Genomic DNA, 27,526 nt, shown 5'->3' with positions numbered 1-27,526 from the left:
ATATATCCATCCTAAGATAAAATACAGAAAATAGTATAAGGGCAGACTAGATGGACCATGAGGTCTTTTTCTGCCGTCAGTCTTCTATGTTTCTATGTTTCTATTATTTCTCATTATTGCTGAAACAGGAATTTCTCACTAAATCTTTGCTCTATAAGTGTCTTTGACTTTGTAGTGCTAAAATTCTTCTAGACTTTCACAATGTGAATAAAATATTATGGTGGTTTTTAAACTGCAAGCGAGAGATGCCAAAAGTTTCTTGTTTCTTCCTACAAATCTAAGTCCTCGGAGAGGGGCAGCATAGAAGTCCAATTAATAATTAATAAACAAATAAACTTGGTTAAAGAGGGAACGTTGTGGCAATAGGGCTTAGGCATGGGAAATCTGTACAAAAACTGGCAAAACGGGATTGCTATCTGTCTATTACATCTTGAAAAATTTCCTTTAAAAAAAACACACACTCCCTCTAACTAAATGTATCTGTGTCAAAAGAAATGCTCAACGAACAGAAATGAAATACTCAGAATAGGTTATGTTTAGCCTGGAGAGCTGAAGATTAAACAACAGCAGGGGCCACGTCAGCTGTTCTCAAGTATCCGAAGGACTATCCCAGGAAATAAAACAAGTAGCCACATTCACATCGCACATATCAAGGCAAAGACCTAATATGTCAGCAGGGGTTTCTGCAGAGGAGATCAAAAAAAGTCAAAATAGTCCTTTGCTTGTATAGGATGGAGCTTTGCGTGTCATGATTTTTTTAAAAAAACATCTTTTCTGCAAATACCCTTGAATTTCATCCAAACATAGTAACCCGTTTGTTTCTGAGTTAAGACTGAGAGCAACCCCCTCTAAAATATGCAAGATTAGTTGCTGAGTGACTAATCTCTTTTTTCCCTTTGTAATCTCAACATAGAAGAAAGTCGCCCTGTCTTTAAGCCTCTGGCAGAGACGGAAGGCTAAAGTGACCCCATAAAATGAAGATTTTCCAGTTGTGGCAGGTCATATTTGTTTTGTTTTAGGGGAGGGGGTTGTTTGTTTAAAGGTAAAACAGACTCGCCACTCTTTTATCCCTATTACTGTATTTTCTGGAGTATAAGATGCCCCGCAGTATAAAATGCACCTTAGTTTTGGGGCAGAAAAATAGGGAAAAGAATCTGCTTACCAGATATTCATCTGACTAGCGTCCTTAGTCTGGTCAGCTTCAGCACATTATTTTATCCCCTAGTTAGAGCTTTAAAAAAAACCTTATTCGGAGAGAATAACAATGAAAGAGCTTGCAAGCCAGCAAGAGCTGGGGACATGGCTAGCACCTGGAAAGAAACATTCGGAATAAGTAGAGCAATTAAAAAAAACCTGTAAAGACTTAGAGCTTGGAAAAGATTCTTTGCAGAGAGTAACAATAAAAGAGCTTGCAAGCCAGTAAGAGCTGGGAACATCACTAGCACCTGGTTAGGACTGGAAATAAACTAATTCAGAGCAAGTTAGAGCAATGAAAAAACCCTTGCAAAGACTTAGGGTTTGGAAAAGATTCTTCGCAGAGAGAAACAATGAAAGAGCCTGCAAGGTAAGAGCTGGGATGATCATTAGCACCTATTTAGTGTTGGGGGGGAAAGCTACATTCAGAGTATAAGACGCACCCAAATTATCAGCCTCTTTTAGGGAGGAAAAGGGTGCGTCTTATACTCAGAAAAATATGGTAATTCTTTCCCCGTCTAGCTGGTACAATATATTTGGGTGAATTTTGTCCTTGTTTCCTCTCTTTTCCTAAAATGTTTGCGGGGGGAAATGCAATCCGCTGAAAGCATTATTGGCCAAGATGGGCCCTCCTGATCTCACCAGATGCATGCTTGGTGATTGGTTTCCCTGGCACTATATCCCTGGGTCAAAATGCCAAAGTGCATTGAGTAAAGCCACAATGCGGGGTGTTGTTTTGTAATTGTAGACATAAGGATTAAGATTGTAAAAATGCAAGCTGTTCCACGCTAGATTGTGTTGTGCCTGGCTCTGGGCCAGCTCCTGCTCCAAGGACTGTGGGGGTTGATGTGGGAGAATCCTCATATTATCAGAGGCCAGTTTTACTGCCAACAGCTTCCGACAGCGAAGCGTCTGTGTCAGGGGAAGATTCTAGTGAAGTAGGATCAACAGAGGAGGTAATTACAGGCAGCCCATTCGCCAATTACCCCATTAGTGAACCATCATCAACATTATTATTGTTAGGTTCAGAAGAGGAGGCATTCATAGATGTTCGCAGATGCAGGTTGATGTCAAGGAAGGAACAACTGCGCAAGTATTATAGGAAAGAAGGAGAACACCTGTGGCTGGGGCAATTAGGCTAATGGGGCTGCTGATAAATTGCCAGCATTGTTGCCTCTTGGCGTGGGAGTTTATCTGTTTGGAGAGAGAGAGAGAGAACTGTGTTTTACATCTGGATTGTACAAGGACTCTTTGAACTGTTTCAGGATTTTACAGGACTCTTGGACTAATTCACAGTTAAGTTTAAGCATGAGGACTCTTGAAGGGGGTGGCTGTGACGTCTTCACAGCTGCTTTTTATCTGCTTTGCTTTTGTTTTATGTTTTTCACAGCATTCAAGGCTTGTTGTGTGTGGGAGAGCACTTTGGCTGATTAAAAGTACGTTTTGGACAGTATTTTCCTTTTCATAAGCCAACTTTGTTTACTTTAGAAACGTGTGTGTTTGAATTTCTCCTTTGGACTTAATTGGGGGCTTGTAACGTGAAGCCCGGCATAACAGATTGGAGCCTTTGTCATCTAGTCCAGTGGTCGATTCTCACAGGGGCATAACAATGGCACAAAGAAGCCCAATTGAATCTCAACAGATGGCTTTCAAGGCTAATCTCCATTGATCCTCAATGATTAAGGCTTAAAAACAACAAATAGCAGTCAGATAATAGATTGCGACTGAACATTGGGAGAAATTGTTTTAATGGTGAGAACCAGTTGACAGTGATAATGCCTCCTTTATGAGGTAGTAAGTGCTTCTGTGGTGGAGTATTGGCCACACGTGGCTTAATAATGTGACTGGCGAAACATCTTGCTTTGTGGGTTTTGTCTTGCTCAAGGTGGGACAAGCTTATCTCTAAGTTTAAAACTCATCCGATTCTACAAATTGAATCTGACTTAATCCACCCTATAATACAGCAGACCTAACTGCTTTCTGCTAATACTTCAAACAGAAGATCCAAGTTGGGATGTGCATCAATAAACAGTTATAGGCCAAACTTGACTAACTAGGCCAGTTAAAGATTTTGAGATACATTTGCACTGTTATTATCCTGGGTTAATTAAAAAAAAAAATCCTTTAGATTGTAGATGAATCCAAATAGTCTAGATCAGTGATGGCGAACCTTTTTTTCCTTGGGTGTCGAAATAACGTGTGTCAGCACTATCGCGTATGCGCGAGTGCCCACACCCATAATTCAATGCCTGAATTGAAGACCCTCTGGAGGCCGGAAACGGCCTGTTTCCCAACTGCTGGTGGGCCCAGTAGGCTAGTCTGTTGCTCTCTCCAGGCTCCAAAGGCTCTGGAAGCCAAAAACGCTCTCCCAGAGCCTCTGTGACCAAAAATCAGCTGGCCAGCACACACACATGTACATTGGAGCTGAGCTAGGGCAACAGCTTGGGTGCCAACAGATATGGCTCTGCGTCCCACCTGTGGCACCCGTGCCATAGGTTCGCCATCACTGGTCTAGATTGTTTCTAGTTCAGCTTGTGATTACCGGACAAGGCAAACAAAGAAATGGATAACTCAATGGATGTGTTCACACATTTAAGCTTAAGTAGAGAACTTGATTGTAAACAGATTAACAGTAAAATGATAGGTTTATATTGGTATGTTTGCTTGACCTATGCCTCTCAGAGAATGCAAGATGGACTTTGCCAGATCCTGTTTCCCACAGTGGCAAATCTGATGCTTTGTGAACATTTCTCAGCATGGCAGCGCAGTATTGTTGTCTCCAAGCAACTAGGGTTGAAAGGTTTATTTATATATAGTTTATTTATTAGAAGTATTTTTATACTCTTGCTTATTGCGAAGAATCTTGAAGTGGTTTACAAGTCTGTCCAATCTTTAAAAATCAAAATTAAAGGCATCCCATCAAAAATTGCTAATGACCAAAGGATGCCAACTTTAAAAGTGTTGGTTAAGACCTATAAAGCCCTTCATGGCACCGGACCAGATTATCTCAGGGACCGCCTTCTGCTGCACGAATCCCAGCGACCAGTCAGGTCCCACAGAGTGGGCCTTCTCCGGGTCCTGTCAACTAAACAATGTCGTTTGGCGGGACTCAGGGGAAGAGCCTTCTCTGTAGCGGCCCCGGCCCTTTGGAACCAACTCCCTCCAGAGATTAGAATTGCCCCCACCCTCCTCGCCTTTCGTAAACTTCTTAAAACCCACCTCTGCCGTCAGGCATGGGGGAACTGAGATATTCTTTCCCCTAGGCCTTTACAATTTACGCATGGTATGTCTGTATGTATGTTTGGTTTTTATAATAAGGTTTTTTTTAGTTATTTTAGTATTGGATTGGATTGTTACATGCTGTTTTTATCATTGTTGTTAGCCGCCCCGAGTCTACGGAGAGGGGCAGCATACAAATCCAATAAATAGATAGATAGATAGATAGATAGATAGATAGATAGATAGATAGATAGATAGATAGATAGATAGATAGATAGATAGATGCTTAAAGCACATAAGCGTTAGGTCAGATATATTGCATAGGTAAGGCCATGCCAAAGGACAGGTATACTGCCAGAGACCATGGAGGCTTCATTTAATTGTGCTGAATTTGTAAGGATGCATTTAAAAGCCATCTAGAGTAGGAATATGCTGACTTCAATCTGTCAGATCTTTTTGTTCTATTTCACTGGAATTCAACGAATGGTTGACCAGAGCCAGATGAAGAAGGGCTGAGCATAGTTTGATCATAGGAATTCACTTTCACTATTAAAACTGAGGTGAGCTCTAATCCCTTGAAGACAAAACCCCGTAAATCTTAACCGAAAATAGTGCAGCATTGCCACAAATGATGGCATACATCCTACAAATGAACTAAGTCTTGCATGCACGAAATTTCTTTGTCTCGCCTTGACTCCGCTGCTTAATCATTCCACTGAATGTTCTGGTGTGATAGAGAAAAAGAATCTTCTTATGAGGTACCATGCATAATTTGATAAATTTCCTGTCATGCCCTCTTAATCATATTTTTTTTCGTGCATGCCTTTTCCGTCTCTATATTTATCTATTATCTCTTGGCACAGCAGTGATTTTGATAGGGCAAAACCTATCTAAGTGCAGGTAGTCCTCAACTTACAACCACCTGTTTAACAATCGTTTGGAGATACAAGGGCACTAAAAAAAAAGGTCCTCACATTTACACCAGCTATGGACAGTCTGAGTCCTTGGTAACTGGCATATATTTAAGACAATTGCAGTATCTCAGAGTCACGTGACTGCCAATTGCAATCCCTTCCCAGCCAGCTTCCCACAAGCAAAATTAATGATTGCATGATTCCCTTAACAACTACAGTGATTCACTTAACCCTGGGGAAAAAAACCCCATAAAATTGGGCCTGACTCACTTAACAACCATCTAAACTATGTCGTTTGGCGGGACCCAGGGGAAGAGCCTTTCTGTGGCGGCCCCGACCCTCTGGAACCAGCTCCCCTCAGAGATCAGAGTTGCCCCCACCCTCTTTGCCTGTCCTTAAAACTCACCTCTGTCATCAGGCACGGGGGAATAGAGATATCCCCCTTCCCCCAGGCCTATACAATGTATGCATGGTATATTTGTGTGTATGTTTTGCATTTTTAATAAGGGGGTTTTAGTTACTTAAATATTAGATTTGTCATACATTGTTTTATTATTGTAGTGAGCCACCCCAGGTCTACGGAGAGAGGCGGCATTCAAATCAAATCAAATCAAATCAAAAAATGAATGAATGAATGAATGAATGAATGAATGAATGAATGAATAAATAAATGAATGAATAAATATTGCTTAGGCATGGAAATTGAGGTTCCAATTGTGGTAGAAAGTCAAAAGAAGACAAATCTTAGGGAAAGAGACCCTATTGAGATGCTCCATCCTAGGTAACTAATGACTTTGATTGGGCTTCAGAGAGAGTTTTGAGGTTTTTATTATTTATTCATTTGTTTGTTTTATTTTATTATTAGAATTGGAAAGGACCTTGCAGGTCATCTAGTCCAACCCCCTGCTGGTGCAGGACACCCTACATCACACTAGTCTAATAGCAGTCCAGTCTTTGCTTGAAAGTCTCTAGTGTTGGAGTGTCCACTATCTCTGCAGGCAAGCCATTCCATTGGTTGATCGCTCTCACCATCAGGAAGTTCCTCCTTATTTCCAGGTTGAATCTCTCCTTGGACAGCTTCCATCTGTTGCTCCTTGTCTGGCTCTCTGGTGCTTTGGAAAATAATGTGTTCCCCTCTACCCTGTAATAACCACTCAAGTATTTGAGGACTACTATCATGTCCCCCCTGGACCTCCTCTTTGCTAGACTATCCATGCCCTGTTGCTGCAACCTTTCCTCATATGTTTTAATTTCTAGTCCCTTTATCATTCTCGTTGCTCTCTTCTGCCCTTTTTCTAGAGTATCATAGAAACATAGAAGATTGACGGCAGAAAAAGACCTCATGGTCCATCTAGTCTGCCCTTATACTATTTCCTGTATTTTATCTTAGGATGAATATATGTTTATCCCAGGCATGTTTAAATTCAGTTGCTGTGGATTTACCAACCATGTCTGCTGGAAGTTTGTTCTAAGGATCTACTACTCTTTCAGTCAAATAATATTTTCTCACGTTGCTTCTGATCTTTCCCCCATTAGTTGGTAATAGGTAATGGTATCAATTAACAATTACTAATGGTATCAATGTCTCTTTTGTAGTGTGGTGACCAAAACTGAATGCAGTTTCTTCTGGATATTTTATTTTATTTTTTATTTTATTAATAGAGTTGAAAGGGACCGTTAGGTCATCGAGTCCAACCCCCTGCCTGAGCAGGAAACCCTACAGCACCCCAGCCAAATGGAAGTCCAATCTCCTCTTGAAGGTGTCCAGAGTTGGGGAGTTCACCACCTCCCCTGGCAGGCAGTTCCATTGGTTGATCGCTCTGACCGTCAGTGGTAGGCCACTGTTTCTCAACCTTAGCCACTTTTAAGATGTGTGGACTTCAACTCCCAGAATTCTCCAACCAGCCATGCTGGGCTGAAGTCCACACATCTTAAAGCAGCCAAGGTTGAAAAAACTATGGTAGGTTAGATTACATCTCTCCTTGTTCAGTGATTGAGGTAACTCATTTTCTGAAGAATTTTAGACGATAAAACAACAGAAGAATAAAATAGATAGAGTTCTTTATTGGCCAAGTGTGATTAGACACACAAGGAATTTGTCTTGGTGCATATGCTCGCAGTGTACATAAAGAAAATATAGATTTGTCAAGAATCATGTGGTACAACAATGATTGCCATGGGGGGTCAAATAAGCCATGAAGAAACGATCAATATTAATAAAAATCTTAGGATACAAGCAACAAGTTACAGTCATACAGTCCTAAGTGGGAGGAAATGGGTGATAGGAATGATGAGAAAAACTAGTAGACATAGAAGTGCAGACTTAGTAAAAGGTTTGACAGTATTGAGGGAATTATTTGTTTAGTAGAGTGATGGCGTTCAGGGAAAAACTGTTCTTGTGTCTAGTTGTCTTGGTGTGCAGTGCTCTGTAGAGACGTTTTGATGGTAGGAGTTGAAACAGTTTGTGTCCAGGATGCGAAGGGTCAGTAAATATTTTCCCCACCCTCTTTTTGACTTGTGCAGTATACCGGTCCTCAGTGGAAGGCAGGTTGGCAGCAATTGTTTTTTCTGCAGTTCTGATTCTCCTCTGAAGTCTGTGTCGGTCTTTGTTGGGTTGCGGAACCGAACCAGACAGTTATAGAGGTGCAGATGACAGACTCAATGATTCCTCTGCAGAACTGTATCAGCAGCTCCTTGGGCAGTTTGAGCTTCCTGAGTTGGCGCAGAAGAAATGCTGTTGGAGAAAGACAAAGAGCAAATCCAACCAAGCACATGTAAGAACCCAAACTCAACCATGACCCGGCCAAGCAAGGATTCCCCGTTGGCATCACTCCCGGTGCGATTGCATGCTCCGTATAACCAGCGGATGAACGCCCACACCAGATTTAGCTTCTGTGCATGTGCAGGAAGTCAAATCTCACGTGAGGACATTCGTGTGTGAGAGATTTTGCCGATTTTAAGTGATTTCTAAGCTTCTGTGCATGCGCAAAAGAAAAAAAACTACAAAAAATTGGTGAAATCTCACGTGCATGAGCCTCCTCCCATCCCATGAGATTTGGTTTCCTGTGGATGCAGAGAAACCAAATCTACATCCGGAACCGCCTTCTACCGCACAAATCCCAGCGGCTGATAAGGTCCCACAGAGTTGGCCTTCTCCTGGTCCCGGCGACCAAACAATGTCGTTTGGCAGGCCCCAGGGGAAGAGCCTTCTCTGTGGCGGCCCCGGCCCTCTGGAACCAACTCCCCCCAGAGATTAGAACGGCCCCCACCCTCCTTGTCTTTTGCAAATTACTTAAGACCCACCTTTGTCGCCAGGCATGGGGGAGTTAAGTTATCCTTTCCCCCTAGGCTATTACAAGTTATGCATGGTATGTTTGTGTGTATGTTTGGTTTTTTATAATAAGGGTTTTTTAGTTGTTTTTATTAATTGGATTGTTCATGTTGTTTTACCACTGTTGCTAGCCGCCCCGAGTCTGCGGAGAGGGGCGGCATACAAATCCAATAAATAATAATAATAAATAATGGGCGCTGATCATGCAGAAATGCGCACGCAGCTTCATTTTCACTACAACGCTATAAAGTGGCCCATGCCAGTAGGAACCCAATACTGGACCTGGTCATGTGGCTATGGGTACTTGGTTCTTCCGGTGCCCGTGATTTTCACTCTTTTAGAGCTGGTGTGTACTTTTGTGGTGCTTCTGAACTCACAGTCTCTGCTCCATGAATACCTAGCACCTGTGGTCAAGAGGGGCTTTAGACAAATTCATCTGGTGCACCAACTGTGTTCCTTCCTGGGCTGGAAGTCTCTTCTTGCATGCTTTGGTCCCTTGACACATGGACTACTGCAAGATTTGGGCTACATTTGAAGGTTTCTTGGGAGCTAAGCTGGGCTAAAATGCAGCAATCTCGGCAGTTATGAGTAATTGCTTTGTTACTCATAAGCCTGTTACACCTCTGTTATGTGAGCTGTATTGATTACCAGTGAGTGCAATCCAAAGCACTAATTATCCCCTACATAGAGTCCTTCATTTCAAAGGGAATGGCTATTGAGGGACTGTCCATCTCCTGTCATGTCTGCCTGTCCTATAACTGAGGGGTCTTCAACCCCTCAGGCTATCACCCGTTGGGAACTGGGCCTCCAAAGCTGCAGACAAATTGCATGAAGCTTCATTTGCTCCCTGTGCAGGATTTAGGTTGCATGTGCAAAACAATTCCCCCCATTGCCACGGAAACCACCGAGGACACCATTGCCGGTCCATGGAACCAAAAAGGTTGGGGACCCCTGCTATAATGTCTAACTGTGATGTTAGAAGAGAAAGACTTGGAGGACTGAGTTCAAGAGATGCTGCCAAGGGAATGCTCAGATAAATGCTATGAGCCAAGTTGGCGCAGTGGGTAGAGTACAATACTGCAGGCCACTAAAGCTGACTGCTAGATCTGCAGGTCAGTGGTTCAAATCTCACCACCGGCTCCAGTTGACTCAGCCTTCCACCCTTCCGAGGTGGGTAAAATGAGGACACAGAATGCTGATTCTGTAAACCGCTTAGAGAGGGCTGTAAAAGCATTATGAAGCAGTATTTAAGTCTAAATGCTATTGCTATGCTATTGCTAAATATAATGTAAAAAGAGCCGGGGTGGCACAGCAGGTAGAGTGCTGTACTGCAGGCCACTGAAACTGATGGCTCGATCTGCAGGTCAGCGGTTCAGATCTCATCACCGGCTCAAGGTTGACTCAGCCTTCCATCCTTCCAAGGTGGGTAAAATGAGGACCCAGATTGTTGGAGGTAATATGCTGGCTCTGTTAAAAAGTGCTATAGCTAACATATTGTAAGCCACCCTAAGTATAATAATAATAATAATAATAATAATAATAATAATAATAATAATTTATTAGATTTGTATGCCGCCCCTCTCCGAGGACTCGGAGTGGCTCACAACAATAAAACATCATATACAAATCCAATGTTAAAACAGTTTTTTAAAACCCTTGTTAAAAACAGTCATACAGCCCAAACACGCCATCCATAAAAATCAAAGGCAGCTAAGGATATATCAGGGCGACATAAGAAGGGCAACATTTTAAAAAATCAAATAAATAAAAATAAATAAATAAAAGACAGCATGGCCCACAGGTGACCAGGAGGTAAGGCAAGAGGCTGTGATAAGATCCTATTGCCCTTGGGAGGCAGGAGAAGAATTCTACTTTCAGACTTACAAAACTGTGTTAATATAGTTTCACAATAAAGTAGAATCCGCTCATCTGGTTGTGATTTCTATCTGGCTTATCCTGCAAGGATAAATCTTGCAAGAGAGTACAATTCTTGCTCCGTTCCCAATCTCTTTTACAAGTTGAGAAACTAGGGAGGGTCTCTTCGAGCCTCTTGCCTTGCCCATTGCAAGTAGTCCTCACCTTACAACCACGACTGAGCTCAGAACTTCGGTCGCTAAGCAAGACAGCTGTTAAATGAGTTATGCCACCTTTTTTGCCACAGTTAAATGTAGTTGCTAAGTGAATCATGTGGTTATTAAGTGGATCTTGTTTGTAACCTTCATGACTTTGCTTGTCAGAAGCAGGTTGTAAGTGCGAGGATTGGTCGCAAGTCATTTATTTCAGTGCAATTCTAACTTCAAACAGTTGGGAAACAAACTGTTACAAACTATAAGTTGAGGACTACAGAGAGGAACAAAAAGGCTTCAGTCAATGGTATATTCAAAGTTCTTCCCATTTTTGTATGACTCACAGATAAAGACTTTGATTGCATCATGGCAGTTCTGTGTTACCAAAAACTTCAGAAGAGGAGGAATTAGGGGTAGTGATTTCTGACTAGTGATTTCCTGGAGGCATCTGCAATATGGCAAATGATTTAGCTTTACTAGATAAGTGGTGAAAGCAATGGAAACTGCAGTTTAATGTTTCCAAATGTAAAATAATGCAGTTGGGGAAAAGGAATCCTCAATCTGAGTATTGTATTGGCAGTTTTGCATTAGCAAAAACTTCAAAAGAGAAGGATTTAGGGGTAGTGATTTCTGACAGTCTCAAAATGGGTGAACAGTGCGGTCAGGCAGTAGGGAAAGTGAGTACAATGCTTGGATGCATAGCTAGAGGTATAACAAGCAGGAAGAGGGAGATTTTTATCCCACTGAATAGAGCGCTGGTGAGACCACTTTTGGAGTACTGTGTTCAGTTCTGGAGACCTCAGCTACAAAAAGATATTGATAAAATTGAACGGGTCCAAAGACGAGCTACAAAAATGGTGGAAGGTCTTAAGCATAAAACGTATCAGGAAAGACTTCGTGAACTAAATCTGTATAGTCTGGAGGACAGAAGGGAAAGGGGGGACATGATCGAAACATTTAAATATGTGAAAGGGTTAAATAAGGTTCAGGAAGGAAGTGTTTTTAATAGGAAAGTGAACGCAAGAACAAGGGGGCACAATCTGAGATTAGTTGGGGGAAAGATCAAAAGCAACGTGAGAAAATATTATTTTACTGAAAGAGTAGTGGATGCTTGGAACAAACTTCAGCAGACGTGGTTGGTAAATCCACAGTAACTGAATTCAAGCATGCCTGGGATAAACATATATGCATTCTAAGATAAAATACAGGAAATAATATAAGGGCAGACCAGATGGATCATAAGGTCTTTTTCTGCCGTCAATCTTCTATGTTTCTATCATCATGACTGCTATCTGTAGGGCTATTTCTTAAAAAAAAACATGCACAAACACAAGAATGGCCTTTCTGGGCAAGGCAATGACAGAGCCATTCATGGCAAATAAAAAGAAGCTATACTTTTATTCCTGCGAGAAAGCTCGGAAACTGAAGTGAGTAAGATGCGTAGACAAAATTCTCTTTTTCCTCCCCCAATAGTTTCACCTGGACTGACGCTCGCTTGAACCGCCATCTGGTCACTCGGCTTACGGGAGAAGTGACTGACGCATTTGACCAGGAATTTCGCACTTTGTACGCCGCATCCTGCCCTCTGCCACCCCCGGAGACGCCCCCTCTCCCCCAGTTTGCTTCTGTGGCACCATTAACTAACACCAACGAGCCAGATGTGACTCCACACATCAGTGTGTTGGAAGGGGTGCAGCTGTCCCACCGAATTGCAGAGCGCCGCTCGGTGGCTCCCCAGTCTGTGGCCAAGAGGCCAGAAGATGAGTGGGAACTTGTTTTAGCTTCGATGGCTACTGCTGAGGACCCCGCGTTGCCTGCCTCTCCTCCCAAAGCATCTCTCCGAAATCGACTCTCAGCATGGCGGGATGTGGACCATGCTGGAAGGGGCCAACAAGGAGTTCCTGATGGACCCAGCGCTCTTAGTGATATCTACAGGAAAGTCCAACGAAACCGATTCTCTGCTGCCAAGACCACCGGAGCCCGTGCCAGTAAGTCCTTATGGGACCTCAGCTGTTTGAGCCAGCTCTCTGGGTCCAGTACAACAGGCTGGGGACGAAATGGTATAGACTTCGCTGAAGAAGCTAAAGTAAGTAGTGTCCAATTTTCCCCCCACCCCGCCCCAAGGCAGCGTTTCTCAAATAGTGGGGCGAGCCCCCCTGGGAGGGGGCACAGAGCGATGCCCCCCCTGGCATCGCTCTGTGACTCCAGGGAACTGACTCCATGACTCCAGGGAACTTGATTTCTTTGCCGTAGGGAATGGTTTTTTTTTTTTGCACCAAACAATAACACACAGCACATATGAAGTGCATATAGATCTAGATCTAGATCCCCTGGCCAATAAATGTGATGTATGCGATTTGAATTTGTTTGATTGATTTTTAATATATTGGGGTTTTTGGCTTACGTAGCTTTTAATTAATTAGATTTGTCTTTGTATTCACTGTTTTATATTGTATGCTGTGAGCTGCTCCAAGTTTTCGGAGAGGGGCAGCATTCAAATAATAATAATATTAATAATAATAATATTAATAATAACAACAACAACAATAATGATGATGATGATGATGATGATAATAATAATAATAATAATAATAATAATAATAATAATAAAATTTTAAAAACCCTGAAGAGACACCATGGAAAAATATTTAACACGGATGAAAAGAAATGAGGAGAGAGACGGAGATAATGAGACAAACGTAAGCTAAGATGAGGAAATATGATGAAGTGTATATAGCACGTGGCTTCACTGTGACTATGGTGGGAGATGAAGAAAGACCAGTATGTTTGCTGTGTCTAAAAATGTTGGCAGCGGACAGCATGAAGCCAAATAAATTAAGGCCTCACTTGAACACATTACACCCAGCGAGGGGCTGCCCACCGCTGGTGCTACTGGTCTGGTCAGAGTGGCGGGCGTGGACGTGCGGGTGCCCAGTATGAGATTTTGCTTCTGCGCATACATGCAGAAGTAAAATCCCACCCGAGAATACTAACAAGCTTGAGATTTCAGCGATTTTCAGTGACTTCTTTGCTTTGCAAAAAAGCCCAAAAGTCACTGAAATCTCTCATGTACATGCGTCCTCCCATGAGATTTTGGCAATTTTCACCAATTTCTTTGCTTCTGTGCATGCACAGAAGCAAAAAAGCCCAAAAGCCACCAAAATCTCACATGTGTGAGCGTCCTCACTTGATGCACATGTGCAAATGTCGAATCTTACACACGGGCGTACGTATATGCATCGAGGATGTGCAGATGCACACGCATCGCCATTTCCACTACCTCAACAGCGATCCCAACCGTTCCATTACTGATTACACCCCAATCACACTAATAAGCCGCTTGAGGTTTTTCAGTGAAAACGTGCTGAATATTGCAAACAATTGTCCTGGCGGAGAGTTGGGGAGGCATGAAATGTTTGTTTCTCCCTAGGGAGTAGTGGGGGCATAACAGAAAATAATTGAGAAACATTATCCTAAGGCTACAAATATGTTCACCAAGTACTCTAGCCTGCAATGATGAAACTGCATTCAACCCTGTGCCCTCTGTCAACCAAGTTTATCGTTCAACGTCCCTCAACCTTAGCAACTTTAAAGTGGGTAGAGTTCAAATCCCATAATTACCCAGAATCACCCAGTCCACCCATCTTAAAGTTTCAGGGTTGCCAAATATTGCTGTACTCAGCTTAACCAGTATTGTGAGTGCCCCTTGTCCACCTCAGGTCATGTCAGATTCTGAGGATGATGAGCCAGGCCCCCCCTGGATACCTCGGGCTAGTGGGGTTGCTGATGCAGAGAGTGAGAGTGAGAATGAGGGAGAAAGTGACCTGAGTGAGCCTAAGGAACCACTAGAGGGAGATGATATGGCAATGGGAAAGTGGTCACAGTCAGAGGAGGAGGAAGACATTAAGGTGGATAGTCAGTGGATAGATCCCCACTATAGAAGCTTGCTGAGAATGGAAGAGGAGTTGCATAGTAAAAGGTATCAGTTTATAGCCTTAGCCTTTTGGGGGGAGGGATGATGTCACTTCCAGGCAGTATAAAAGCAAAGGATTTTGGGTAATTGGGTGTGGCGTTTCAACCAGTGTTCCCTCTAATTTTTTGGGGGGGTGGGCAGAAAAGTATAGTGTCTGAGCGGCAGTCCCTTCAGGACTGGGCGGCACAGAAATAATAATAAACAAACAAACAAACAAGCAAGCAAATAAATACATAAAAAACCCACCCTGTTTTGCCTCAGAGAATTTCAAAATAAAATACTGTACTGTGTGTCTATAACAGTGAGCTCATAATAGGGCAACTCTATCAATATCAAAATGCCACTTAAATAGTTGAGCTAGTTTCAAACTAGATTTTGATTTTCTTTCTCTCTTCCTTACTCCCATTCTTTTTCTTTCTCTTTTCCTTCCTCTCTTTTTTCTATCTGTTTCTCTCTCTTCCTCTCTTCCTCTCTCTCTCCTTCCCTCTCGGCTTCTGGGCAGGTTTGGAAAACTCTGAGTTGATGATGATTTTTAAGTGAGCGATTGCTCACTGCTCAGCTTAGAGGGAACTATGGTTTCAACGCTGTTCAAGGGAAGAGGTTGTAGAATGGGGGATGTTTGAGCAAGGCTTCCAAACCATGATTTCTGCCTCAATAAAAGACATTCCTTGCTGGAGGATTTTTGCTCACCATTTCGGTGAGCTGATTCATATGCTTAAATGATAAATGGACTTGTTATCTAAGGAAGGCTAATTAGGCCAGGTTTGGCACCTTTCCCAGACATTGTTGATGCTTAGGTCTGGAGAGAAAAATAACTCCCCTTTCCTTGCCATTTCAAACTGGCTTTTGGCTATATCTGATTTTATCACTAAAGAGTTTAATTTTACCATAAAATAAGGGACTTTTGAGTCGGTGGGTTCGCTCCAAGGGCCATGCACAGAACAACCAGTATTTCTCAAACTTGACAACAAAGACACATGGACCTCAATTCTTGAAACTGAAGTCCACAAATTTGAGAAACATTGATTAAACTGTTGTCAGCTCAGGGGTTGTTCCAAACTGGAAACGTGGGTAGCACAAATTCTGGTAAAACTAAGTGTTATGCAAAGGAATGATAGCTTGACAGCTTGGGAGCTCCCCACGAGTGGCAGAAGTGAAGCCCGCAGGGTTAACATGAATACAATCCCATTTCTTTCCATCTTTTCAGAGTGCCAAGTGCCACCCGCTTCTTTTTTTATTCTCTCTCTCTCTCGGTTGAAATCAGGGTGAGCCATTTATGCTGCCGTTGATTTCGAATCGGCATGAGTGAAAATGATGGCAAATTGCCTTCCAATTGCTTTAGTGGAGATTCAAAGTGGAAATATGGCCAGGGGACAATTTCGGTTTAGTTACCATGCTGTTTCCTAAAGGTGCTTTTCAAAAGGCAACTGGGCTTTTTGGGGAGTTTTCCCTTGGAGACCTTTCTTCTCATCCAAGTATCTGCTTCAGTTCCGAGTGAGAAATTTGAAAGCTTTTGGGATGGGAAGCAAAAAACTGAAAAAGTCTACTTGCTTTCCAAAAAGCACCTTAGGGACAACCGTGGCCACCTGTCCTGTCGGGCTCTCTGGTAGAATCCTCCCAAAAATTCACAGGTACAATTTTCAGACACACACACGTTTGAAAATTCAAACCAATGTTCTTTATAATGAAAATTCACTTAAACTAAGCCCTCTTTTGGTATAGCAAAGAGCACTGGTCTCCAAACAAACTGGTAATTTATACAAGTCCCTTATCAGTTCTGTGATACGTAGCTTGCAGCTGTGAGGCAATTCACAGTCCTTCTTCTTTCACAAAGTGAAACACACTTTGCTCTGGTTTAGTTTCAAAGCGGGGGGAAATCAGCACACACAAAAAGTCAAAGTCAGTAAAGCAGTCACAAAACACAACGATCAGATAATCCTCCACAATGGCTAAACCCACAGGCTGCTCTTTATAGCAGCCTCACTAATTACCACAGCCCCACCCAACCACAGGTGGCCTCATTTTCTTTGATAATAATCTCTCAGTTGTTGTTGTTGCCTATGCATCGCTCTCCGCATGCGTGGCTGTATCAGTAACTCTTGTTCTGAATCCAAGGAGGAGCTAGATAATTGATCTCCTTCTGAGCTGTCTGCCCCACTCTCCTCCTCCCTGTCACTCATGTCTCCTTGGTCAGAGGAGCCTTCATCAGCAGATTCCACTGGGGGCAAAACAGGCCTGCAGCATGTAGATGTCTCCCCCACATCCACAGTCCTTGGGGCAGGAGCTGGGCCAGAGCTAACCACAACACCACCCAGATCACGGACACTGGATTTTGGGACTTTTGAGTAACTAAACCAAATTGTCCCCTGGCTCCATTTCCACATTGCAATCTTCACTAAAGCAGTTGGAAGACAATTTGTCATCGTTTTCGCTCATGCCGATTCAGAAACAATGACAGCATAAATGGCTCACCCTGATTTCACCCAAGAGAGAAAGAATAAAAAGAGAAGCGGGCGGCGCTTTGCACTCTGAAAAGGTGGAAAGAAACGAGATTGTTTTCATTTCACCCCTACTGGCTTCACTTGTACCACTCAGGGCGAACTCCCAAGCTGTCAAGCTACCATTCCATGCATTTATACTGTGCAAACCCATCCATTGCAGACTTGAAATCGCGGTGTTATCATGTTACGTACATGCTGAATTATTATTTATAGCCATACGTTAGGTAAGTGAATATCGCTGCTGTCTTACCTTTTTGTTCACAAGCCAATGTTGTGAAATGGGGGTGGGGAGGGAAATAATGGGAATGTTTTGATTAATTCTGGGTTGCAAATTGCCATCCTAGAATAGAATCCTAGGTTGCATTAAAAGAGGGATTTATTTATTTATTTATTTTATTTATTTATTAGATTTGTAGGCCGCCCCTCTCCGAAGACTCAGGGCAGCTAACAACAATATAAAAAGACAATGTATTTATTTATTCAATGAAAACAAATCTAATATTAAAAATAATCTTAAAAACCCCAATTTAAAGAACCACTCATACATACAAGCATGCCATGTATAAATTCTATAAGCCTAGGGGGAAGCGAAATTTCAATTCCCCCATGCATGATGACAGAGATGGGTTTTAAGGAGCTTGCGAAAGGCAAGGAAGGTGGGGGCAACTCTGATATCTGGGGGGAGCTGGTTCCAGAGGGTCGGGGCCGCCACAGAGAAGGCTCTACTACTGGGTCCCACCAAACAACATTGTTTAGTTGACGGGACCCGGAGAAGGCCAACTCTGTGGGACCTAAACGGTCGCTGGGATTCGTGCAGCAGAAGGCGATCCCAGAGATATTCTGGTCCACGTGAAGTATTACTGCCGCTTTATAAAGCCTTAGTAAGAAGACCACACTTGGAATACTGCCTCCAGTTTGGGTTGCAGACTCGCAATATTATAAAAAAGGATGTTGAGACTCTGGAAAGAGTGCAGAGAAGATCAACAGAGATTATAAGGGGCCTGAAGCTGAGACATATGAAAAACAGTTGCAGGAGTTCGGCATGTCTAGTGAAATGGACTAGAGATGACATGATAGCAGTCTCCCAATGTCTGAGAAAAGGGGGAGGGGCCAGTAACGGGCAGCCAAAAATTTTACTGCCACTCTGTGGGTGTGGCTTATTTTGTGGGTGTGGTTTGATGGTCATGTGACTGGGTAGGAGTGGCTTGCCGGCCATGTGACTTGGGAGTGCTTGAACGATCATCATCATTCAAGTGAACTGTTATTGCTGCACGATGCCTTTTCATCTCAGCTGTGGGGAGAGTGAGGGCTTCGCGAGGGGAAAAAGACCGCAGCCCAGACTGCTTCGGTGCAGCTCTCCTGGACTTGGGAGGTGGCCGTGTGAGGCCGGAAGGGAGCTGGGCAGAAGAGAGGGAAGCTCATCCAAGGCCAGGAAGGAGGAAAGAGGAAAAAAGCAAGGAGCGCAGACGCAGCAGCAGTAGCAGGGAGAAAAAAAGAGAGCCGAGCTGAGACTAGTAATCCAGGAAGTTGTTGTTGTTGTTGTTATTATTATTATTATTAATATTATTATTTATTAGATTTGTATGCCGCCCCTCTCCGTAGACTCAGGGCGGCTCACAACAATAACAAAGACAATGTAAGAACAAATCTAATAATTTAAAAAACACTAAAAACCCCATTATTAAAAGCAAGCATACACACAAACATACCATGTATAAATTGTATAGGCCCGGGGGAGATGTCTCAGTTCCCCCATGCCTGACGGCAGAGATGGGTCTTAAGAAATTTACGAAAGGCAAGGAGGGTGGGTACAGTTCTGATCTCCGGGGGGAGCTGGTTCCAGAGGGTCAGGGCTGCCACAGAAAAGGCTCTTCTCCTGGGTCCTGCCAAATGACATTGTTTAGTCGACGGGACCCGGAGAAGGCCAACTCTGTGGGACCTAAGTTACTGCCGCTGGTCAGCTGGAGCTGTGCATGCAGCTTCATTTCCACCAGTGGAACTGCGTTGTGCCCCGTCCTGCCTGCTGCCCACCCCTGGAAGGGGCTGTCAACTTATTCTCCAAAACACCTAAGGGCACATTAAAAACCAATGGATGGAAACTATTCAAGGAGAGAAGCAACCTAGGACTAGGTAGTAATTCCCAGTGGCCAATCAGAACCCAGAGGGTCAGCTTTCTCCAGATCCTGTCGGCCAGACAATGTTGACAGGCAGGGCCACTGAGGTGGGCCTTTCCTGTGGCGGCCCCAGCTCATTGGAACTAGCTTCCCCCTGAGATTTGCAGAGCCCCCACCCTCCTGGTCTTCTGAAAGGCCTTAAAAACATGGCTCTGGCAGCAGGCCTGGGGCCGTTGAGCCATATAGTACTCTACTCCAGCCTAGAATTGGTGAATGTTATTAGGGGTGAGATTTTATTGTTATGATGGTTTTATTATGGGGTTTTACTGTCATTTATTGTCATTATGGTTTTATTATGTACACTGCCCAAAGTCCATTTTGGAGTTGAGTGGCTCATAAATCTAACAAAATTAATAAATAAATTTCCTGCCAGTGAGAACAATTAACCAGTGGCATAGCCTTCTTCCAACTGCATCCATCCAGATGTTGTGGATGCTCCATCATGGGTTTTTTTTAAAGAGATTGGACAGCCATTTGTCCAGAGTGGTATAGGCCAGTATTTCCCAACCTTGGCAACTATATTTGGACTTCAACTCCCAGAAATCCCCAGCCAGCAAACGCTGGCTGGGGAATTCTGGGAATTGAAGTCCAAATATCTTCAAGTTGCCAAGGTTGGGAAACACTGGTATAGGCAGTAATGGTCAGACAAAAGATTTACTTCCACACTGTAGGTGTGGCTTATTTTTTGGGTGTAGGCTTGATGGTCATGTGACCAGGTGGGAGTGGCTTGAACGATCATCATCATTCAAGTGAACAGTTAAGTCCTCGACTTACAACCTCACCAGTCTTGCGCGCTGGGGTGACAATTTGCATCGCGTTTCCCGCGCTCTCCTTCCTGGGTCAGTCCCTGCCTCAAGCTGGGTATCTAAGCGAACGGGTGCCAATCAGCTGTTGAGAAAAGATGGGGGAGGAAATGGGCCCCCTGCAACTCCTGCGGGTGCTGGTCTCCCTGCCTCTTTCCGAGGAGGAGGAGGAGGAGAGGGGGGATGGAGTGGGCACGCAGCTTCATTTATGTTGTGAGCCACGCCGAGTCCTCGCAGAGGGGTGGCATACAAATCCAATAAAGTGTTCAGAAACTTCAGATCATGCAGAATGCAGCTGCGAGAGCAGTCATGGGCTTACCTAGGTATGCCCATGTTTTGCCATCACTCCGCAGTCTGCATTGGCTGCCAATCAGTTTCCGGTCACAATTCAAAGTGTTGGTTATGACCTTTAAAGCCCTTCATGGCACTGGACCAGAATATCTCCAAGACCGCCTTCTGCCGCACGAATCCCAGCGACCGATTAGGTCCCACAGAGTGGGCCTTCTCCGGGTCCCGTCAACTAAACAATGTCGGTTGGCGGGCCCCAGGGGAAGAGCCTTCTCTGTGGTGGCCCCGACTCTCTGGAACCAACTCCCCCCAGAGATTAGAACTGCCCCTACTCTCCCTGCCTTCCGTAAACTCCTTAAAACCCACCTTTGCCGTCAGGCATGGGGGAACTGAAACATTTCCCCCGGCATGTACAATTTATGCATGGTATGTTTGTGTGTGTGTGTGTTTGTTAGTAAATGGGGTTCTTTTTAAACTTTTTTAAATATTTAAATTTATTTGGATTTGTTATGATTTGTTGTATTTTGTTGTGAGACGCCCCGAGTCCGCGGAGAGGGGCGGCATACAAATCTAAATAGTAAATAAACAAACAAATAAATAAATAAATAAATAAATTTCCACTGGTGGAACTGCGCTCCACCCTGTCCTGCCTGCTGCCCACCCCAGGTGTAAGGGTCTTCAAGGTCCTTTCCAATTCTGTTATTCTTGCAGGAGAGATGACACAGACCCACATTCTTCACATTACGTGGCAAATGTGATTGTGGTGTTATCATGTTGTTCATGAAACGATGCATGAATCAGTTTCCAGAGAAAAATATGGCTTATGCCTCCCTCCCTCCCTCCCTCCCTCCTCCTTCCATAAAGCCCATTTGATTTCCCCATGTATTCCTCTCTCCTTTGCAGCTTAAACTCTCAACTCCCCAGGAATCCAAATATCTCTTGTAATTTAGGTTTCCATAGGAACCAATAATTTCAGCGCTGCCTAATCCTGGTTTGTTCAGAAGGTCAAATGGAAGACCCTGAAAAGAACAGTAATTATATTTTCTGGTTTTGCTTTCCCCACGAATTCTGGATGGGCATAGAAGAAAAAGCTTGGCTATTTGTAAATTCCATCTGTGGCCCCACCAACATTCGGTGCTTCCTGAGGGATTCCAGCTGCTTCAAAAACCAAATTTGGGGATGTTGTGTTGTCAGGAGTTTCGATTATTGTGGAAACCAAATTATCACTACCCACGTCCCTCCCAAATCTTCCACACATACCAGGACCATATTTCCCCATTTTAATTACATGAATTAAAGATACTAAATATGATGGGTGAATTTTTCATAGTATTCAACTGGGATATTGGGTGAGATCATCCAGGGGCATGGGGTGAGGTATCATCAGTATGCGGATGATACCCAGTTATACATCTCCACCCCATGTCCAGTCAACGAAGCAGTGGAAGTGATGTGCCGGTGCCTGGAGGCTGTTGGGGTCTGGATGGGTGTCAACAGAATCAAACTCAACCCGGATAAGACGGAGTGGCTGTGGGTTCTGCCTCCCAAGGACAACTCCATCTGTCCGTCCATAACCCTGGGGGGGGGGGAATTATTGACCCCCTCAGAGAAGGTCCACAACTTGGGCATCCTCCTCGATCCACAGCTCACATTAGAAAAACATCTTTCAGCTGTGGCGAGGGGGGCATTTGCCCAGGTTCGCCTGGTGCACCAGTTGTGGCCCTATCCGGACCGGGGGTCACTGCTCACAGTCACTCATTCCCTCATCACCTCGAGGTTCGACTACTGTAAAGCTCTCTACATGGGGCTACCTTTGAAAAGTGTTCGGAAACTTCAGATCGTGCAGAATGCAGCTGCGAGAACAATCATGGGCTTCCCAAGGTATGCCCATGTTACACCAACACTCCGCAGTCTGCATTGGTTGCCGATCAATTTCTGGTCACAATTCAAAGTGTTGGTTATGATCTATAAAGCTCTTCATGGCATCGGACCAGAATATCTCCAGGACCGCCTTCTGCTGCACAAATCCCAGCGACCGGTTAGGTCCCACAGAGTTGGCCTTCTCCGGGTCCCATCGACTAAGCAATGTCGTTTGGTGGGACTCAGGAGAAGAGCCTTCTCTGTGGTGGCCCCGACCCTCTGGAACCAGCTCCCCCCAGATATCAGAGTTGCCCCCACCCTCCTTGCCTTTCACAAGCTCCTTAAAACCCACCTCTGTCATCAGGCATGGGGGAATTGAAACTTCCCTTCCCCCTAGGCTTATAGAATTTATAGATGGTATGCTTGTATGTATGAGTGGTTCTTTAAATTGGGGTTTTTTAGATTATTTTGAATATTAGATTTGTTTACATTGTCTTTTTATATTGTTGTTAGCCTCCCCGAGTCTTCAGAGAGGGGCGGCATACAAATCTAATCTAATCTAATCGAAAATAAATAAATAAATAAATAAATAAATAAATGAATGAATGAATGAAGAATGAATGAATGAATGAATGAATGAATGAATGAATGAATGAATAAATAAATATTGATTGCCTTTGTTTGCACCATACGCTAAGCCATGATCTCCCTAACCATCTTTTAATGAACTGACTGGGTGTAGACCACGGGTGTCAAACCTGATTGCATCATGTGACATATCATGACATATTGCAATGTTTTTTGTCTTTGTGGAACTGGGGTGGGCATATGAGATGCATGATTGCTTTTTATATTAAGGGTTTTTTAATTGTTTTAATCAATTGGATTTGTACTGCTTTATTGCTGTGAGCCACTCCGAGTCTTTGAAGAGTGGTGGCATACAAATCTAATAAAAAATAATAATATTAATAATAATAACTTGTGTCTGACACATCCAGTCCACGGACCCCCAGTTTGACAAGCCTTGACAGTACCTGAGCCAACCACATTTTAGCCTTGTATGTTGTTTAAACCAAGCCAATCTGAGATACTTTAATGCAGCTAGTTGCCCCAACAAACCACCTCCCCCCACTATTTATGTTCTTACCACCTAATCAAATGAGTTAATTATTTAAAACTGGCAAGTGATTAGGTATTCTGATTTTAGAAGCACAGAATTTGGCATCTTCCCTGTAAGCACAGGGCCCAGGTGAGAAAAAATATACTGCTCAAAAAAATAAAGGGAACACTTAAACAACACAATATAACTCCCAAGTAAATCAAACTTCTGTGAAATCAAACTGTCCACTTAGGAAGCAACACTGATTGATAATCAATTCCACATGCTGTTGTGCATATCCAACTTTGTACAGAACAAAGTATTCAATGAGAATTTTTCATTCATTCAGATCTAGGATATGTTATTTGAGGGCTCCCTTTATTTTTTTTGAGCAGTGTATTTAGCATTAATGGATAATGTTCACAACCCTAACCCTACATACTGTTGTGGTTAGCTCTGGCCCAGCTCCTTCCCCAAGGAATGTGCAGGTGGATGTGGGGGAGACATCCACATGCTGCAGGCCTGTTTTGCTCCCAGTGGAATCTGCTGATGAAGGCTCCTCTGACCAAGAAGACAGGAGTGACAGGGAGGAGGAGAGTGTGGCAGACAGTTCAGAAGGAGATCAATTATCTAGCTCCTCCTTGGATTCGGAACAAGAGTTAATGATACAGCCACGCATGCGGAGAGCGATGCATAGGCAGCAACAACTGAGAGATTATTATCAAAGAAAATGAGGCCACCTGTGGTTGGGTGGGGCTGTGGTAATTAGTGCTGCTGCTATAAATAGCAGCATGTGGGTTTGGCTGTTGTGGATAATTATCTGATCGTTGTGTTTCATGAATGTCTTGCTGACTCCCGCCTTTGTTTGTTGACTTTTCACCACTTTGAAACCAAAGCAGAGCAAAGTGTGTTTCACTTTGTGGAAGAAGAAGGGCTGTGACTTTCTTCACAGCTGCAAGCTAAGTACTGTACTTACGAACTGATAAGGGACTTGTACAAACTACCAGGTTATTTTGGGACGAGTGCTCTTTGCAATACAAAAAGAGTGCTTAGTTTATTTTGAATTTTGTGATAAAGAACATGTGTGTGTCTGAAATTTGTATCTTTGAGTTTTTGAGAGGCTCCTACCAGAGAGTCCGGCATAACACATACTATGTTGTTGAAATTTAATATTACCCCTCTATAGAGGGGTGTTTCCCAAAAAAGGAATAATTTTCGATTTTTGAACTGTATTGTAAATGGGAAGGAGGGGAGAGATAATTTTGGGTCACTGGATCTTTGCCTTGGTTGGATTTTTAGGACATTTTTAACAGGTTTTACAGTTTTAAAAAGTTTGAAATGCTCTGATCTAGAATGCCTGGAGAATTGGGAAAATATGTTTTCCAGCTCCTAACTATAATAATACTGCAGGGAGCCAATGTATAATAAAGTTGTGTTAATAATAAAGGTTAGCCCACTCTACACTTCAGTTCTATAGGTCATTACTTCTTCTTTTGTCACTATTTGAAGGGCAGAACAATTACCTCATGGGCAGGCTTGGGGAATGTAACACATAGAAAATAGAGTTGCGTTATTATACACTAGCTTTTCTTAGGCTAGATAGACCAACAGCCGTCTTGTCCCAGCCATCTTGTCACAACCATTTTGCAACAGCCATCTTGTCACAACCATTTTGCAATGGCCATCTTGTCACAGCCATTTTGCAACGGCCATCTTGTCACAGCCATTTTGCAACGGCCATCTTCCACAGCCATTTTGCAACAGCCATCTTGTCACAGCCATTTTGCAACAGCCATCTTGTCACAACCATTTTGCAACAGCCATCTTGTCACAGCCATTTTGCAACAGCCATCTTGTCACAACCATTTTGCAATGGCCATCTTGTCACAGCCATTTTGCAACGGCCATCTTGTCACAGCCATTTTGCAACGGCCATCTTCCACAGCCATTTTGCAACAGCCATCTTGTCACAGCCAACTCACTGTGGCCATTTTACCACAGCCAATCCATCATGGCCATCACTTAATGCGATAAATGTTACCTACCAATGTTAGTTTGACATCATTTCTATTAGGAAAAGAAATGGAAAGAATGTCAAACTAACATTGGTAGGTAACATTTATCGCATTATTTTGCATATCCAGGGCAAGTTGGCTAAGCCAAGATGGCTGCGGCGAGATGGTCGCGGTGGGTTGGCCATGGTGAAGACTGTAGCGAGATGGCTGTGGCAGGTTGGCTATAGCGAGTTATCCTAGATCAGTGATGGCTAACGTTTTTCTCTTCACGTACTGAAAGCGTGCTGGCACCCATAATGGAATGTGCATGTGACAACCCCCACATGCCCTGCCCATGTACAGGTACGCGCATCCCCTGTGTGTCCCCTACCACCACATGTGCACGCGCCCCCCCCCCCAGTGCTTGCCCTGCCCCCTCCAGAAGGTCTCTGGAACCAAGAGGAGGCTGTTTTCACCCTCCCAGAGGATTGAGGAAAGCCCCCAGAGCCCGGGGTGGGCAAAAAACAGGCCTCTAAGAAGTCGAAATGGGCCAAAACATCAGATGGCTAGCACGAGAAGCATGCGCGGTGGAACTGAGCTGAGGGATAGAATTCTGGGAGTTGAAATCCGCCCATCTTAAAGTTGTTGAGTTTAAGGAACTTTGCCTTAGTAATTACCACAAAGAGCCCAATGGTGGTATTCAAACTCCACAACTGAGTGCCTTTGTTAATTAGAGTGCGCTAATAGCTCCAGCCACCACTCTGAGGGCTCAATTTAAGAAGGGCCTACAGAAAAAAAAAATGGATATCTGAGTAATATTTCCTTTCTCCAGCCTCCACCTTCAGCCAATAGATATAGACAGCATAGCACCTTTGGTCAATATTGATCAAGACTACACCCAGACCGAACCAGAAAAACCACACTATGGCAAACCTTAGAGTTGCCACTTCTCCCTGTATTTTGAAGGTTGTGTGGTAGGCAGCATTCAACAGGTGAGGGGTTTTGTATCCTTTGTGCCATAATGTAGAAGAAAGGAGCGAAGATGGGGAATTCTAGGGTCTCTGTTCCCTCAGGTGATCTGGAAATCCAGCCCTGTAACCCCACCAGATCTGTAAAAGCAAGTGGCTAAGATATATTTCTCCTGAGTTCAGGTTCTCTCAGCTGTTAGCCATGTTTGATGACAATGCTTCGTGCTAGTAGCTGTAGTCAGTGAGCTGCTGAGAATTTATTAGGATAACAAATCTATTATTAATAATCTATTAGAATAATGAATAGACAGCCCTTAGAATCTAAGAGTTGATTATTATGTTTTTAGCGGCACTAGTTAGACGGAAGAACACAGAAGAATGCATTCTCTTTTTGAATGGCGAGGCTTCTCGCAGTAATGAGAATTTAAATGTTTGCATAAATTGGGTTCATATTTGTTTAATGAAAGTAGCCAGTGAGTTAAAGTTGGTGTGATAAGCAGATCCAGGCACCTACGGATAATCCTTGACTTATAACCATTCATTTAATGACCATTCAATGTTACAATGACAATGGAAAAAATGACTTATGGCACTTATGGCCCTTGGTGCATCCACATGGTCACATGCTCACAATTTGGGCACTAGGCACCACCATGTATTTAAGACAGTTGCCACATCCTAGAGCAGTGATGGCAAACCTTTTTTTCCTTGGGTGCCGAAAAACCTGCATGCGCACTATCGTGTATGCACAAGTGCCCACGCCCATAATTCAATGCCCGGAGAGGGCAAAAATAGGTTCTCCCACCCTCTGGAAGCCCTCTGGAGGCTGGAAATGGGCTGTTTCCCAACTTCTTGTGGGCCCAGTAGGCTCGTGTTTCACCCTCCCCAGGCTCCAAGGGATTTCCTGGAGCCAGGGGAGGGTAAAAATGCTCTCCCACATCCCCCGGAAGGCTCTCTGGAAGCCAAAAATGCCTTCCCAGAGCCTCTGTGCAAGCCAAAAATCAAGTGGCTGACACACACACATGCACGTTGGAGCTGAGCAAGGGCAACAGTTTGTGTGCCAGCAGATATGGCTCCGTGTGTCACCTGTGGCACCCGTGCCATAGGTTCACCATCACTGTCCTAGAGTCACATGATCACTG

General features: G+C 43.7%; 1 protein-coding gene across 5 annotated transcripts in view; it reads left to right on the top strand.

The window, feature by feature from the left end:
- FAM83E (family with sequence similarity 83 member E) overlaps nt 1-27,526 on the top strand; it is a 66,298-nt gene that overhangs the window by 35,973 nt on the left and 2,799 nt on the right. For all 5 annotated transcript variants that reach the window (XM_070726898.1, XM_070726899.1, XM_070726900.1 and 2 more), the window contains exon 5: nt 12,198-12,810. In XM_070726898.1, coding sequence (XP_070582999.1) covers nt 12,198-12,810 — 613 coding nt within the window. The remainder of the gene's footprint in view (nt 1-12,197; nt 12,811-27,526) is intronic.

This window comes from Erythrolamprus reginae, chromosome Z, assembly GCF_031021105.1.
Source record: "Erythrolamprus reginae isolate rEryReg1 chromosome Z, rEryReg1.hap1, whole genome shotgun sequence".
Lineage (NCBI taxonomy): Eukaryota > Metazoa > Chordata > Lepidosauria > Squamata > Dipsadidae > Erythrolamprus > Erythrolamprus reginae.
Note: the sequence above shows the minus strand (reverse complement) of the source record. Positions and strands in the feature narration are given on the sequence as shown.